This window comes from Apium graveolens, chromosome 7, assembly GCF_009905375.1.
Source record: "Apium graveolens cultivar Ventura chromosome 7, ASM990537v1, whole genome shotgun sequence".
NCBI lineage: Eukaryota > Viridiplantae > Streptophyta > Magnoliopsida > Apiales > Apiaceae > Apium > Apium graveolens.
The window spans coordinates 198,874,568-198,892,445 of record NC_133653.1 but is presented as its reverse complement, the minus strand read 5'-3'; the positions used below and the strand labels follow the sequence as shown (position 1 = coordinate 198,892,445).

Here is a 17,878-nt window from a genome sequence, read left to right as displayed (position 1 = left end):
CAGTTGCGGAGACTCCAGAACTTGAAGAAGGAACTGTTAGTCCAAAAGGAACAGCGAGAAGGAAGTTGAATTTACAGGTGGACAAGATAAATGGCAAAAGTACAGGGAAGAATGACATTGCTGTTAAGGTAGTCATTTTTACTAATTTTGCAATTAATTTTCCTATGCCCCTATGTAGTTAAACTAGCATGAATGCAAGTTTGGTGTAACTTATAAATAAAAAACAAGGATAATTAATTGTGTATTAACTGTTACAATGTGTTGCAGTTACCGGAACAGCCATCGCAAGGCATGAATAGCTACTTAAAATGAAACGTGTGCAAGAAAACAGGGCAAAGTTTAATGAACTTGGGTTAGGTAAATATGGGACTAATCCAACACCACCTACAGTGCAGAATGTCAAGGGGAAGGAGAAAGACAATGAGATTTCTGATGAATATGTCTTGGAAAATGAGAGGGAAAGTGATAGTGATGATTCGCCAAAGGTATACGCATCTGCCTTAACTAATTTAAGTGTGATACTGCAATTTCTGGTAAAATGAAACTTATTTTAATACTTCATTTAGTCTTCTTGTTTCAGTCTCGGTCATAATTTACTTAATATATACTTAATTCACTTAATTAAATTTTACCAATTTATTTGAAATAACACATCTAGGTGGTGAGTGTTGACATAAGTACTTATATATAATTTGTTTTTTCCATAATTGTTCTTAATAATCAAGAAGGGGGTATTTTGATTATAATCCATTTAATGTCTAATTTTTCACTTCATTATGCTTAAATTTTTACTTCCTTCTATTTATAATCCGTTTACTCATTATTTTGATTTAGACTAATTATGCTTAAATTTTTACTTCATTCCATTTGTTGCATATATATATAGAGAATTAATTCTGTGAAGGAAAAAAAGACACTACCACATGGTCCCAGAACTCGTTCCCGAGCCACTGCAACCCCGACTACGAACACAGGAGCAAAGAGTTCATCTGCTCAAAAACTTATCAATCCAACTTGTAGTAAACTGTTGAAACAGTGTGGCAATTTTGAAAGTGGATCAGCTGCCGCTTATATAGCGCTGCGGGAATGTCAGATGCAGAATCTTGAAGTTGATCCAATGATAGAGGATGTTGGTGAGTCGAGTTTACAGAATGCCCAGGAAGTTGTTGAAAAAGGTAATAAACATGACACCTGAGTATGTTCTTGTAAGATTATTAACAATAATATAGCAACTAGGACCCGCAATTTTCTATTATATTGTTCATATGTGTCCAGGTCCTAAAAAACCTCGAGGACGGACAAAAATGTTGAAAGTTCATGGTAGGAGTGCTAATGAGAAGTCAGTCATTAAATTCAGTAAACGGGGTCAGCCAATTGGAGATAGGAAGATTAGATCTGAGTTGAGTAATTTTCTGGGGACACTAGTCAAGGATCATGTGTCGCTTACTCATGTAAACTGGCATGTCGTTCCACAAGAATTGAAGAAGAATATGGTGCAATATACTCTGGTATTCTCAGTTTTACCAATTAGCCTGAAATTTTAGTCTTATTAGTACATGTGCATTGAGATAATGCAAAGTTTGTGTTTGGCATATTATAGGATAGGTATGATATTCCTGCATAAGGGGAAAAGTATTTAAACAAGACACTTAATACTCTTTGGAGAGTGCACAAGTCACGTGTCAAAAAGGCACATTATACAAAATATGACAGTGACGAGAAACGGATTCAAAACAAGCCGCATGAAATTCCACTTGAAGATTTTAAGGTTTTGTTGAAGTATTGGGCAGACGAAGAAGTTCAGGTCAATAATTATAGCTTTATCTGCTTGGCATCCAATACCAATATGAGTTGAGATATGAGATTTGATTTTTTTTATTTGTAACAGGTACTAGCACAGGAAAATGCAGCCCGTCGTAATTCCTATACTTACCTCCACACACTTGGTCGTAAAACTCTTGCTGAAGTTAAAGAGAAACTGGTATGACATTATTTTAAGTGTAAAAGTGAAATTGTTCGATTTAGGTATAATTATAAAACAAATATAGTCTCATTATTCGTCAGATTATTAATCAGACTAATAATTAATCAGATTAATATTAAAATTAGTTGCTCTGATTATTATTAATCAGATTGATATTTTCTTGGCCCATATATCATTATTGTTTTTATTTTTTCTTTCACATTTATGATAATGTAGTCCTTATTTGTCATTTTATTTTTGGTACATGCCAGAAAACCAAAGACCCAAATCAGGCCTCCCCATCACAAGCTAAAGTTTATTTCAAAAGTCGCAAGCACAAAAAAGGGCGCAAGTATAAGACAAACGGGGATGCAATTCAGAAAAGAATGGTAAGTAAATTTAGTTGTAGATAATGAACCTGAGTTTATTTTACCTGTAACAAATTTAAGTAAATTTCTCATATAGTTCATTGAAGAATTGCAGCTATATTTAGTTGTAAATAAAAAAAAACTTAGTTTGTCCGTTAACAAATTTATGCAAATTTGTCTTATAGGATTCCATTGATGAGATGTTGAAAGAAGGAAATGATGCCAACGCGATGCTTCCTAGTGGCAAACATGGACGAGATTGGTTGGTGGAAAGGCAAGGTACAGTACTTGCCTCTGAAAATAATCCATCTATTCCTGAACCTACTGTTGATGAGTTGACCGTAAAGATATCTCGAAATCTGGAGAGTGAAATGGAAGCTAAGGTAAACAGAAAAGTCCAGGAGAACATGGCTTGGATGCTGAAAAAACTAGCCGAGGCGAATTCTGGTATGAAGTGTGATATTGGAGACTTTTGCGCTACTATCTCAAGTGATCAAGACGACAATGGCACTTCAATCACTCCCGCCACTCAAGCAGGCGCCAGTTCTTAAATAAGCCCACTTGTTAAATATGTTATTAAGTTTCATGTTTATCATGTACTTGGTTACTTTTGTTCTCTCCTGCCCTGGTATTTATAAACTTGACTGTGTAGTAGTTATGTCGTACTTGTTGGTGTTGGCGAGATGAGACTCTCGTTCCTTGGTGTGTAGAATTAATTATTTAGTATTTGGTTGTCGTTGGCGTTGGGATGAGACTATTTGTAGTACTTTGGTTGTCGTTGGAGATGGTTTGGAGAATGTTCTGTTATGTAGTTTGGTTTGCAGAGCTGAGACTCTTATGTACTCAGATTTGATATTTTTGTTGATTATGGATTGTTCTAAAAATAAACCTTATATTTCAAAACATTTTAGAATAACTGTTACATTTGATTGTTATAGTGTAACATTTGTTTACATATAATGTTACATTATATATGTTACTAGTGTTATAATAGATAAAAAGACTGTTACAGTACACATATTCCAGTGTTGCCTAACTAAAAAAAATTGGTGTTACAATAGATAAAACCTAGTGTTACAATAAGTTAAGTGGGACCCACAAGGAGGGGCAACGTGACCCCTCCTTGTGGGTCCCACTTATGCAATCTTGATCAAGCTATTGTATCACTCAGTTTGTGTTATATTTGGGCCAGTTAGTGTTACAGTAGGTGCCTATTGTAACGTTTTCTTCTCTGTTACAATAGATCAGTAAAGTGTTACAATAGGGTGTCTATTGTAATGCTCGTATACGTAACGCCCCCTGGTGTTATAATAGACCTATTGTAACGCTTTTGGGGCCTATTGTAACACCATTTAGGCATTACAATAGCCCACTTACGGCGTAGTGTAAATTATGTGGTGTTTAGAGGGAACACAAGCCCTTTAGATGTTAGTGTCTTTTTCCTCTAAAAATTCGAAGAAACCTGAAAAGTTTTTCGAGATGATATACTTCATGATATAGCAAACCTTCTACAACTACAAATTTACATTATATGGAAATTCTCTTTCTCAAGGTGATATGCTCTAAAAAGTGAAGTCGCGGTGATATCACATGTGACAGTCAAGGTAAAATTTATTATGTATTTTTACAAATTTCAACTCTTGTTTAGTTTTTCGTGCAAAAATGAAGGTAGTAAAAATTGACCTCGATATGGCTAAAAAAATGAGGAATATGTATTTGATGTTACTTATATATAGTTTGTCTTGTGTCTCTACACCGCGGAGTTGTGAATCATACAGAGGAGAATGCGTTCAATTTATCCATGAATCAATAACAGTAACTGAAAGATAACATTTTTTAATGCTAGGTAGTAGATTAATTGACGAAACAATGAATTATTTAAACTACTTAGATAAAATTGTTTCAAGCGCCACTTTCAAAAGTGGCTCTTATTTTTCACAACGTGCGTTGGCTTCAAAAAATGCTAGTACAAAAATCTCATAAATTATTAGACCAAAAATAAAATTCTCTCCCTCTCATGAGAGTCGGCCGCCCCATTTTTCTTTAATAATAATACTTATGTCCTTTTCCACCCTTCTCTCCATCCATCCTTCTCTCTATTCATTTTTTTCTTTCTCTGTTCTTTCTCTCTTGTTTTTTGGCTTATTCTTCAATAAAATCGAGTTATGTTTCATAAAATTCGAAAAATTCATCTGAGTTCTTCACTTTAGTTTTCAGATCTAATAAGATAGAAGATCGAATTTTATAATAAAATTCAGTTTATAGATTCAAAGTCCCTGATCTAACAACAAATTATAATTTGGTGTTATTTCGAGATATTTGAATTTTTATTTTTTTCGTTTCATTTTGTGTGAGTTATTTATGTGTTAATTGTCTCGCTTTATGCGATGTGTCTCATTTTGTGCGATATAGTGGTTGTACTGAAAATAATTTTTTTGGTGTATTGAGAGATATGGATATCTCGCATCAACAACACTTTTGGCACATATATAGTTGATATCCGACATTTAGATAGCTGGGCTATGTTTGGAACGGTGGTGAAAATCGCATGTGCTCACCGCTCAAAAAAAAATATTTGTTTACAATACGAGAACAACTGATTTATCCGAACATTGTACTATTCATGAAATTAATATGGGGTTAATTGTGAAGCTAATGTTTTCTAGAAAGAGATGTGAGATAGATCGATCAGATCACCATATTTTCATTTTTAATTTTCGGAATATTTGTATTCAGTTAGTTAAGTAATCCAAAAACAAAACGGCTAATTATTTAACTTATTTATTTTTCAACATGATTACATGATTTGGCGTTTGTTCCATTTGAATATCTTTCATTTTATTAATAAAATATGTTTTAAATTTGTCGGAAAATAAAATTAAATACAGACGCAGGATAAAAGGTAAGAACTAACGCTGTGCTTCAGAGATTTTTTAGGAGAGAAGAGAAGAGAAGAGATGGGAGGAGAAGAGAAGAGAAGAGAAATAATAGAAGAAAATAAATCAGTCGTGTGCTCCCGAGTTTTTGTAAAAAGGAGAGAAAGTGGTCATGAAAAAGAAGATAATGTGAGAGAATCTTTCCAAATCTTCCCATTTTTAGGAAGAAAGTTTTGGGGGGAAATTATAGGTAATTTTCTCTCCTGATCACTTCTCTTCTCTCGCGAAAAAACTCGGGAGCACGCCTAGGAAGGAAAATTTTAAAATTTTCTTTTCTCTTCTATTCTATTCTCTCCATTTTCAAACTCGGGAGCACGCCGTAAAATCAATGCAAAATAGATGCTTCCAAATAAAATACAAAAATTATCATATACCAGTACACACACAAATACACGTAATACAACCAGAATCTTTGAAGAGCGTGCTTGGAGGGAGAGAAAAAAACACTTAACTGTACATCTCTCTTCCATTATTTATGTTTTTCTCTTTAATTTTCATGTACAAAAACAAACGTTACACTTGCATTTTCAAATCTTTTACACTATTCTGGTCTTCATTTCTGTTCTGTCTGAATATTTTATAAACACGTATATGTAACGCCCACACAAAACACACACACACTGTGTGTTTTTCTTGGATGTCTGAAAAACCAAACTCAGTTAGATCTGCAACTTGGCTTAAAACTATATATGTAATAAATATATGTGTATACAAATACTAGGTCAATGTATACATGGATTTAATATTAGGGTTCTTTTTATTATTTGATTTAGTTTTATTGTTTTCAAGCAAGAAAGATTTGTGATGGACAAAAAATTTAAGTGTTTTTAAGTAATGGGTCAATGTGCTTTCATTGAAATAGAGTTCTTTCTTGCATTTGTTTTGTTTTATTTAAGCTGATTTGATGGTTTTTAAGCAATAAAGATTTTTGCTTTATGCCAAATATATGTAGTCGCAAGAACTTGGTCAATGTGTATTAATTGAGTTCGGGAGATTTCTTACATTTCTTTGGGTTGTTTTGATTATTTGAGCTAATTTTATAGTTTTGAAGCAATAAAGATTGGTACTAATGTTAGAAATGCATGGTGGCAATGGAAAAATTGCTAGCAATCAGCAAATGAGGAAAGAACTCACTCAAATTCGAAAGGCAGCAAGGGTTCTAAGAGATCCGGGGACTACCTCGACGTGGCAGTTGCCTTTAAGTTCAGGTAGATCTTTAGCTGTTGTTGCAAATGAGGCATTGCCTTTGATTCGGTATAATCATTGTTATGATAATTATAGGAGTAATAGTAATGGTATTGGCAATGAATTTGTTTATGATGGTAATAAGGTTAGTTTGGGTGATGAAAATGATGGTAGGGGTAGTGGGAAGGGTAAGGATAGAAGGGTGTTTTTGTGTAATTGGAGAAGTAAAAAATCGGGGAGTGAAAAAAGTTTGCAATCATTAGGTCAAATAGTGACATATGAGAAAGGAGATGTAGATGATGGTGGAGATATGTCTTTAGAGGGAAGTGTTGATAATAGTGTTAGTGATTCGCGAAATGGTGGTGGGGATCTGAAGACTGATACTTTCTTTGCGGATAGATATGCTGCATTGGTCTTTGGATGTAAAGATACAAAGTTGACACCTTCAGTAAGGAGGAATACTATGAAGAGAAAAGTGATAAGGAGTGCACAATCTGCTGCATTGTGGGAATACCATTTACAGCAACAAATTGTGCCTTGTAAGACTGGAAAGGAAGAAGATTCGGAGAGTTGTGTTGATCAATCTGATGATACAGGATACTTCAATTCTGAGGATTTACGTCGGTATTCTGCTGAATCTCCATTCCTGGCACCCCTCAAGTCCTCAAAAACGTTGAGAAGTAGTGTTAAAGATGTCTCTTCTTATGCATTTAGTACTCCAGCAATGTCAGGGTGTTCATTAAATCAGTACAGTGTACGAAATCCTAGCACCGCAGAATCTTGGAATCCGACTACTGAGTCTTGCAATGATGAGATGGATGATAGTTTAGATTTCCAGGGTAGTCGGGGATGTGGGTTACCATGTTACTGGTCTAGGAGGAGCACTCCTAGGTATAGAGGGGCACGTGGTAGTTCCTGCTCGCCATCGCTTTCTGATATCTTGAGAAGGAAAGGAAGCAATCTTTTGTGTGGAAGTCAAGCTATGTATCATGAACGATGTTATTTAGCACCCTTGAATTCCAAACAGAAGAAACTCGGATCAAAAATGTCCCAAAGTCTAGTGCCTTTGCTAACTAGTACGGGGGATCGTAGAGTTGGATCATCCTTGGAAACATGGATGACTGATGACGATATCTCCACAAACTATGGAGAGATTGATCTGGATGGATCTATTCGACTGGATGGAAGAAGGGGGTCAACAACCTATGGGAGTCGAGACGGCTTGGAGCTAGTTGCTTGTAATAAAGAAAGAGAATATGAGAATGTTAGAAGTTTGAGCCACAGGTATAGGCCGGTGTTTTTCAGTGAATTGGTTGGGCAAAATGTTGTCATTCAGTCACTGACAAATGCAATTTTGAAAAGAAGAGTAGCTCCTCTTTATCTTTTCCAAGGTCCTCGGGGTACTGGAAAATCTTCAGCTGCAAGGATATTTGCTAATGCTTTAAATTGTCTTGCTAATGTGAAAAGCAAGCCTTGCGGAGTTTGCCGGGAATGTACCGACTTTATATCTGAAAAGAGCAAGGATCTTACTGAAGTTGATGGCTCAAACAAAAAGGAAATTGTTAAAGTTAGATGTATTTTGAAAAGACTTTCAGCGAGTCCCCTAGTGACCTTTTCTCAGTACAAGGTCTTTATCATTGAAGAGTGTCACTTGTTGCCGGCAAAGACATGGTTAGCATTCCTGAAGTTTCTTGAGGAACCACCTCCACTTGTCCTGTTCATTTTCATAACAACTGATCTCGAAAATGTGCCTCGTACTGTTTTATCAAGGTGTCAGAAGTTCATCTTTAACAAAATCAGAGATTGTGACATCGTTTCCAGGTTGGAAAAGATTTCAGTTGATGAGAATCTAGACGTTGAATCAGATGCATTAGATTTAGTTGCTCTAAATGCTGATGGTTCACTTCGAGATGCAGAAACTATGCTGGAACAGTTGACATTGTTGGGAAAAAGAATCACTACCGCATTAGTAAATGAACTTGTAAGTTTGTAATGTTCTTTACTTTTATTACATTGTCTGTGTTACTTTCAGTAATCTCTTTTTTCTGCATCTTCTTTGTGTGTGTGTGCAATCTGTTCCCGCAGAGTTTGCATTTGATATCTTTTTTATGCTATTTATTGCTTTATATGTTTAGCATCAATTAGCATCCTTATTCAGGAAAAGGCTAAAGTACAACCTATTAAACATTTGAACCTGAAATAAATATTGCATATTCTGATGAAAATTTAGATGCTACTGAGAAGAAGGTATTAATTTTTCCTATAAACTCTCCAATTTAGGTGGGGGTCGTTTCTGATGAAAAACTTTTAGAACTATTGGAGCTTGCCATGTCCTCTGAAACAGTAGAAACAGTAAAAAGAGCTAGAGAGCTGATGGACTCAGGTGTTGACCCAATGCTGTTGATGTCTCAGCTGGCCACTCTCATTGTGGATATAATAGCTGGAACGTACCATATTGTTGATTCCAAATATGAAGACTCATTCTTCAGCGGGAGAAGTCGTAAGCACTTTTCATCTACCCCATAGTGATTTTAATTAGCAGCTTGTCATCCTGCTTTAAATCAATGTTTATGAACTGTTATTCTCCATCCGAGTATATCCTCATTGAGTAACTTTAATATTTAAAAGTTGACAATATACCAATATGATATAAATAAGTGATTATCTTCAAATGATTTATAATGCCGTAAGAAGAACCTGTTAAGAACACACAAAATATTCATTTAAGTCTATTCTGCTGTTTATGACCCATATCACAACTTGTCTTCCAGCACTGCCGGAGGTCATTCATGTACAATATAATTACTGGCTGATATTTCCGTTAATTTGTTGACCAATTATTAAATCATAATAATAACAACATAGTTCTATTAACTGCTCTGCAGTAAATGATGCTGAAATGGACAGATTAAAGCATGCTTTAAAGCTCCTTTCTGAGGCAGACAAGCAGCTAAGAACTTCAAGTGAACAATCCACATGGTTCACAGCAACACTATTGCAGCTAGGCTCTGTACCTTCACCAGACCCTAGTCTGTCTGGAAGCAGTAGGCGGCAGAGCTCCAAGACGATTGTGGAGGTTCCATCGAGTACTACAAGAGAAGTTTTTCACCAAAATTTTAGCCCCAATGGATATGCATTACGGAAATCAACTACTCCAAGATCCTTTTTTAAATCCTCACAAAGAGATTCAACAAGCCAAGAAGAACAACTAATTGGTCTCGACTCAAATGCTACTCGCACCCAGTATATAGATTCTCCACTAAATGTGTCACACAATGATTCTGTGGTGGAAACAACAAATTCAAGTAGCGCAAATTCCGGCATTTTAAATGACCTATGGATGCAATGCATTGAAAAGTGCCATCCCAGTACTCTGAGGCAGCTGCTTCATACTTATGGAAAGCTCGTGTCAATCTCTGAAGTGGAAGGTATTATATTAATTTAGATTGTTCTTCACCAGCAAGTATTAGTTGAAATTTTTTTACATGCTTTGCTTCTTGACAGCTACAAAGTAAGAAATATTAGAAGTGAATTGGATTAATATCGATAGATTCTTTTTTATCATTCACTGAATGATAGAACACTACAAGTGACAGAGAACACAGTTAAAATAACGAAAAATCCAGAATTTAAATAGAGTATCTAGAATGAGTGGAAAAGTAAAACTAAGACCAGATATATTTGATCATTGTGAGCAAATCCATAATCTTTGTTCTTTGTAGACAAAGCCAATCATTAGTTCCCAACCACGGGGTGAATGTAATCCGATACGTAAATCTCTTAGTGAAGAATTGAAAAGGCTGTTTTTGTGTTGCTTACTTTATGTAGTATCGGTAGAGGATGCAAAACACTTCTATTAACCTCTTTGCTCGTTTTCTATTAAGGTTTATATCCATTTCTAATTGTGCACAGTTTTGATGAGATGGTGGAAGCTGAGTAAAATTTAACCTAATGGAGATATTTTTTGAATTCCAACATAAATGTAATCTCAATTTATTGTCGACTACATGTATTGATATACAGATTCGATCAACTGGTCAAATATGTATTTGTACACTTACATTTAGGATGATTTTGTGCCTTTTAACTTTCCTATATCATCGGCTTGACTAGATTGTCCTTCATGACTCATTATTTTTACAAATGTCAATTAAGTTAGTTTAATTTACATTTGAATGCTTATTCATACATTATGTTGCTTTGAAGTTATTCCAGTAAGAGGTCAATCCCAACTTTGCAAAGCTTCACTCATCTGCATAATTCCCACCTGCTACTTATATTTTTACCGTAGTCGTGCCTGATATTATCCCTTTGCAGGTGATCTCGTTGCTAATATTGCATTTCAAAATAGAGCTATCAAGATCAGAGCTGAAAGGTCTCTGAGCAGCATTGCAAACTCGTTTAAAACTATTTTACAGCATGATATGGTGGTCAAAATCATACTATGGACAGATGGCGAGAATGCAATAAATAGTGAAAAGCATGCGATGTCACCAGAACCCATGGTTCAGAAGCAGATGTACCAAACTGAGGTGATCAATGGAGAAAAGAGAGTTGTTTGCACTAATGAATTATATGGATATTCCGATCATGATTCTTACCAACAACTTCCAGTATCAAGAGTATCTCTAAATGATTCTGAGCACAAGCCAGTCAGAAATTCTGAGCTTAGTGCAGAATTACCGACTTGGATGGTTGAAGAAAATAATAGAAGCAGCAGTAAGAAAGAGCGAAAGCTTGTAGCTCCTGTACGTCGAATCGAGTCAATTATACATGAACAGAGGTTAGAAACTGCGTGGTTGCAGATTGCAGAAAAAAGCACCCCTGGATCATTGAGTAGATGGAAACCTGAGAGAAACCAAGTCTTGCCTCAAGAGGGTATCTACATCAAAAATAAAACAGAATCTGTGGACTCCAAGAGTTTGACCTCTCAACACTGGGAAGATGAGTTGAATGCTGAATTAAATGCTCTAAAAGTTAATGGTGGAAAGGTCCTCATTAGAGATCAAATTGGTAAAAGGGTTGGTCGGTATCCAATGTCTCCAAGCTTATTGCAGAATAACTTCAGCAGAGAAAGCACGTGAGTAATTTCTGTTTAAGATATTTATATAATTGCTGCTTCATCAGTTTACTGTTAATTAGCAAACTCACTCGTTGATATCATTAAAAACAAATTGTGGGCATAGGCAGTTTTCTCATTTCTTCGGCTTTCTTTTAAAAGCACTAGATTCTTCTCTTTAACCAGATCCTTATTCTCTTTCCAGCTTACTTCCCAATTTATCCAAATGTTTAGAAAAGACTTCTACTATTCTATCACCTGCAAGTTACCGTGAGACTTGTACCAACATTACAGAGTACAAAATTGAAACTGATGATGATCATTGTTAGGCAGCAAAAGAGGCCTCTTTCACTTTGTTTGAGGGGTTGACAAGGGAGGGAAAGATAGGAAATGGGCTAGTTTTTTACTCTAGCTTTAACCTGAACATTTTCTCTTAGACTACAAATCTCTCTGGATTCAGTTTTCATCTGAATCCACCCAAACATCACTCTACAAATCACATAACAATAAAAAAAGAAGATTTATATTAGTTTTAGCTATAGCACTCACAGATAGACTTCTTTGTGTCTTCTTTTCTGATTTTATAACACTAATTTTTATAGGGGTTATGAGTCCAGCACAGGAGCTGGAGGTTGCAGTGGGTTACTTTGTTGGATGAATCACAAAAATCGTAAAACGCGGAAGGTAGACATCTCAACTCCCTCTTTTTTTGCATCTCATTTTTCAACAACGCAGAAGCCGCTCCCTGATTTTGTTTTCCTTTCATGGCAACAGAACAAGCAAAGAACACCTGTCTCTTCGCAGAAAAGTAGCTGCTTTTTATGGTTAGGAGAATGTGCAAAGATGAGAAGAACTCAGGATAGGTTTAGAAGCTGATATAGAAGAACTCAAGTTTAGAGTTACAAATTTCATGCCCCCTGTCCCGTGTTTTCTTTTTTAATCTTCTTTACTTGTTCAGTTGGAACAATCTAAAAAGATTTTAGATTAGACCTTGTAACAATAGTTTTGATAAAGCAAGGACATGTTAACTTGTGCCTTGTAGTTCCACTTGTGACATAGCTTTTATGAATAGAAAACATTGTTATCCAGCACAATAAATAAAACAGAATACATGTTTTTGGGGCTTATGTTTTGAATCTTATGATCTGCTAGTACCTGTGCTTCATATTACTACAAACTGCGATTATTATCATACAGTAAAGTTACCACAAGATGCAATCCATAAACATACAATATAAACGCCGGTAAGCTGTAAGAGTACAACTTTACATGTTGGTTGGCAATAGCAGAACACTTAGCAGAGAAAGTTTCGACATTTTAAATGTGTATTTCTAGACCTTTAGCAATATAAATGGCAACTAGTAGTCCGAGCAAGTCCAATGCAATACTATATGTGGTGCCAAAATTTGTTGGAGTTCTATACTTGGATGCAAATATACATATACGCATCCTTGATTCTAAATTTAAAACCCATTTATACATCTAGTTATATCATCAAACTATTACAAATAAGATAAATATTGTTGTGAGTAAGTGACAAAATTTAGGTAAATTATGAAATATTTGGTTTCAAAATGCATGTAATATTGAAATTGAAGTTTTATTTTAGTATCAAAAAATACTTTTTGATGCCAAATTATAGTAATAATTATATTTATTTTACATTTTATATTAGATTTGCTCTCATGCGGGCAACACAAGTAGAAAACCAGGGACAAATAGAACAAGTGTCTGCTTGCCAAATGCTCTACCAACTTTTCACCTGCTCTACCTAAAATGGTGTTGGGAAAAAAATGGTAGCAGCTTGGATTTTTCTGAAATCGTGTGAACACTTTCAGATTGAAGTTATTTGTGGTTCACCCAAACCCAAATTAATCAATCAGATAAAGTCAGAAATTCTGCAAGAAGAGAGAATGTTTTTTTGTTGTGAATTTCAAGAAAATGAACTAACCCTTAAAATTGATTAATGCAACACCTATATATGAATGTCGCAGATGTGTCTTTTGCCAACAGACGCATCTCAGTCTTTTGCCAATAGACACATCTCAGTCTAACAGTTATGACTAAAATTAATAGACATATCTTATTTCAACATGTGTGACTGTTGCCAATGGACATGTCTAATAAATAATAATACCAAAATCACAATAAATTCGAACAAAGCGTGCACTCCGTACTCTCCCGACTTGTTCAATTTAATATTATGATTATATTGATCAACTAGTCAATCCAATTACACTAAAATATCCAACAATCCTCCCTCATTTTAGCGTAATCCATGATTAACTAAAATAAATTCACAACAAACAACAAACTCATACATAAATGAAATATCATGTCGATTGAATTTCATATTAGTATATATATATTACACATTCCATATATTCGAATATCAAGGTATCACTATGGATTGAACCTCTATTATTCATAGAGAATACACGAAGATAATGTACACATAAATTTACATTCTCAAATTGTTCTTACTTTGACACTATCTTTTACTAGCCTTGTGTCATAATCCTTCATAAGCATATAAAAGCCAAGTCCTAACTTCTTGAAGCGGCTAAACTTCATGCTCAAATAGGTAGTTCTTTTACTCTCGCACCTGCATATGCAATTTTTCAAAAGAACTATTAAGAAGATAAACTTCAACCTCCTCAACTTGCAGGTCTGAACACATACCTTGGAATGATACTTCTAATGTGTTCCAATCTCTAGATGTTAAGCTTTCCACATTGAATTCAGCACATAATGTAATATTAGGTGAGAATTGGGTTTCTCAACATGAGAGACTTTTAGATGGACTTCAATCCCATCCCCACAGCCGACTTGTGCACAAGATCTCTACTCAACCCTTTGGTTAGATGATCGGCTAAATTATGTTGAGTTCTTATAAACTCCACTGATATAACACCATGCGTGATAAGCTCACGGATCATGTTGTGTCTAACACCTAAATGTCTAGACTTGCCTTTGAACACTTGTCTATAGGCATTAGGCAAGGCAGACTCACTATCACATCTGATAGATATGGGTGATATCGGTTTAGGCCACAATGGAATCTCATAAATCAGATTTCTTAGCCATTCAGCTTCTTTACCAGCCGCTATAATGCCACAAATTCAGATTACATCGTTGAATCAGTAATGCAACTCTGTTTCTTTGATGTCCAAGAGATAGCACCTCCTCCAAGAAGGAATACCCAGCCACTTGTGGAAGAATGATCTTTCTTATTGGAAATCCAACTTGCATCTGAATGACCTTCAATAACCGAAGGAAATCCAGTATATATCAAACCATAATCCATGGTTCCTTTCAAGTACTTGAACACTCGACTTAAGGCTTGCCAATGATGTGAACTTGGTTTGCTTGTATACCTACTAAGCTTTCCAACAACATAGACAATATCCGGCCTAGTGCTTATCATGGCATACATAAGACTACCAATAGCCCTTGAGTATTCAAGTTGAGATACTGCCACACCCTTATTAGGTAGGAGTTTAATACTAGGATCAAGAGGAGTGCTAACAGGAGAACAATCCTTAAAGTTAAATCTTTTCAAAATCTTCTCAATATAATGAGATTGAGAAATTGAAATACCATTGTTCTCACGCTTGTTCTTTATACCAAGAATCACCACAGCCTCCCCCATGTCTTTCATATCAAAATTAGATGACAAGAACCTTTTTGTTTTATTCACTTGATTTTGGTCAGTACCAAAAATCAACATGTCATCCACATATAAACAAATTATAACTCCTTTACCAGAAGCATCAAATTTGCTATATACACAATTGTCTGATTGGTTAAGGAAATAACCATTAGACAAGACCACATTATCAAATTTATCATGCCAATCCTTAGGTGCTTGTTTTAGAACATAAAGTGATTTCTTCAACTTACACACTTTGTTCTCATAACCAGGCATAACAAACCCTTCAGGTTATTTCATAAATCTCTTCATCTAACTCACCATTTAAGAATGCAGTTTTCACATTCATTTGATGAATGACAAGGTTGTGTATAGCAGCAAGTTCTGTTAACAACCTAATAGTGGAAGTGTTTGCAACAGGAGCATAAGTATCAAAATAATCAATCCCTTATTTTTGTCTGAAGTCTTGGATAACCAATCTAGCTTTAAACTTATCTATTGTACCGTCCACCTTCATTTTCCTTTTAAAAATCCATCTGTTTCCCAATGCTTTACAGCCAGGGGGCAGATCACTCAATTCCCATGTATTATTATTCATGATAGAATGCATCTCATCCTGGATAGCTTCTTTCCAGAATGCAACATCCCTTGATGTCATAGCTTCACTAAAATTTTTTGGATCATTCTCAATAATAAAACAATATTGATATTGATATTCAATTTCATCTCTAGAACCTTCAACTAGATAAAGATGAAAATCATCTCCAAAAGTCTTCACTTTTCTAGCTCTAGTGCTTCTCCTTGGTTCAGACGGTCCATGAACATCTTCAGTAGAAACTGAGTTCCTACTATAAGAATTCTGAAGCATGTCCCTTGGCCTAGGCATGGACGTAAATCTGTTTTCATCAAAGATAGCATCTCTTGACTCAATAATCGAGTTCACGGACACATAGTCTTATGATTCTAACACATAAAATCTATATGCGATGGAATGCTCAGCATAACCAACAAAAATACAATCTATACCTCGTTCACCCAAGTTTCTTCTTTTTTGTTCAGTGAGTCTTACAATTGCTCTACATCCCCAAACTCTCAGAAAACTCAATTTTGGTGACTCTTTGTACCAAATTTCATAAGGGGTAATCTTATTTCTCTTACTAGGAATTCGATTCAATAAATAACAGGTTGTTAACATAGCTTCACCCCAAAAACCCTCACTCAAACCCGAGTTGGATAACAAGGAATTAACCATTTCTTTCAAAGTCGTATTCTTTCTTTCTGTCACACCATTTTGTTGTGGTGTATAAGGAGCCGTGGTTTGATGTATTATACCATTAGATCAAAAATATACATGATCATAATACTCTTCTCCTCTATCAGTACGTAAATTTTTAATCATGGTACTCTGATGTAGCTCTACTTCTTCTTTATATATTTTAAAGAAGTCAACAGCTTCATCCTTTGCATGCAACAAATATACATAACAATATCTAGAAGCATCATCAATAAAAGTAACTACATACTTTTTATTTCCTAATGATGGTGTAGAATGAAAATCACATAAATCGCTATGTATTAGTTTTAATACATCAGACACCCTGTTAGCATCTTTAAAGGCCATTTTAGTTATCTTTGTCAATATGCATGTTTTACATTTTTCATTATTTAAATCAATAGCAGGTATGAGACTCATTTTAGACATATCATTTATTCTTTTATAATGTACATGTCCTAGTCTAGCATGCCATAATTCTGATTTATTCAAACTATTGCTAGTACTAGTAGAAGCCATACAAACAGATTCTTTATTAAATGGAGTATTTACATTCAACATAAACATACCATTACATAAATAGCCAAAGTCAACAAAAATACCATGTTTTGACAAGATATACTTGTCACTTTCATAAACTTGTTTATATCCATGATTATTTAATACAACACCAGACAAGAGATTCTTTCGAATCCCCGGAACATACAACACATTATTTAATAATATACATTTTCCAGAAGTAAAAACTAGCTTGACATTTTCTAGTCCTTTGATCAGTTCAGTTGCAACATTTCCCATCTTTAAGATAAATCCATCTTCGATTGGTTGAAAGTCTATGAACCAACGAAGTTCTTTACATACATGACTCGTTGCTCCTGAATCAATCCACCAAGCAACATTATCATCCTGCACATAAAATGCCTCAGATATTAGTGATACATAATTCTGACAAGAATTATAATTTTGTATTAAAATCTGACCTTGTTGCTTTTCTGGATCCTTGGATCCACTTGGACCAGCATTTTGCTTTTCCTGCTTGCCTTTACCAACCCGACAATCCTTCTTGAAATGTCCAGGATTGCCACACTTCCAACATGCTATCTTAGGCTTTTTGTTGAAAGAGTTGTAGTTTCCTTTAAACTTCTGTTTATTACCCTTGCCATCCTTAGAATTCTTAGAAGGTCCACCATCTTCAACCATATTTACAGAAGAATCACCAACTTGGTTCTTGCCCTTAGGATTATTCTCAATTTCTTGAGTTCTCAAAGCCTCTTCAATTCTGAAATGACTTCCAAGTTGAACCAGCGTCATATCATCTTTATTATGTTTCAAGGTGTGTTTAAAATCCTTCCATGATGGTGGCAGTTTGTCTATAACACCATAAACATAGATAGATGAAAGAGATATGTCCTAAGTCCAATCATGTATGAGGATTTAGGAAT

The 17,878-nt window shown here is 35.0% G+C and overlaps 1 protein-coding gene across 1 annotated transcript; it reads left to right on the top strand.

The window, feature by feature from the left end:
• The first annotated feature begins 5,683 nt into the window (after window positions 1–5,683).
• Window positions 5,684–12,630, top strand: LOC141671857 (protein STICHEL-like). The gene is made up of 6 exons (XM_074478265.1): window positions 5,684–8,433; window positions 8,733–8,952; window positions 9,338–9,880; window positions 10,770–11,532; window positions 12,114–12,195; window positions 12,286–12,630. Exons 1-6 carry the CDS (start codon window positions 6,337–6,339, stop codon window positions 12,385–12,387), a joined length of 3,807 nt encoding a protein of 1,268 aa, XP_074334366.1. The 5' UTR covers window positions 5,684–6,336; the 3' UTR covers window positions 12,388–12,630.
• The last annotated feature ends 5,248 nt before the right edge of the window (window positions 12,631–17,878 follow it).

Bases quoted from the DNA above. Each gene is read 5' to 3' on its own strand.
- LOC141671857 (XM_074478265.1), top strand. From the start codon at position 6,337: ATGTTAGAAATGCATGGTGGCAATGGAAAAATTGCTAGCAATCAGCAA. The intron at 8,434-8,732 runs GTAAGTTTGTAA...TCTCCAATTTAG, and splicing joins CCGCATTAGTAAATGAACTT to GTGGGGGTCGTTTCTGATGA. The intron at 11,533-12,113 runs GTGAGTAATTTC...TAATTTTTATAG, and splicing joins AACTTCAGCAGAGAAAGCAC to GGGTTATGAGTCCAGCACAG.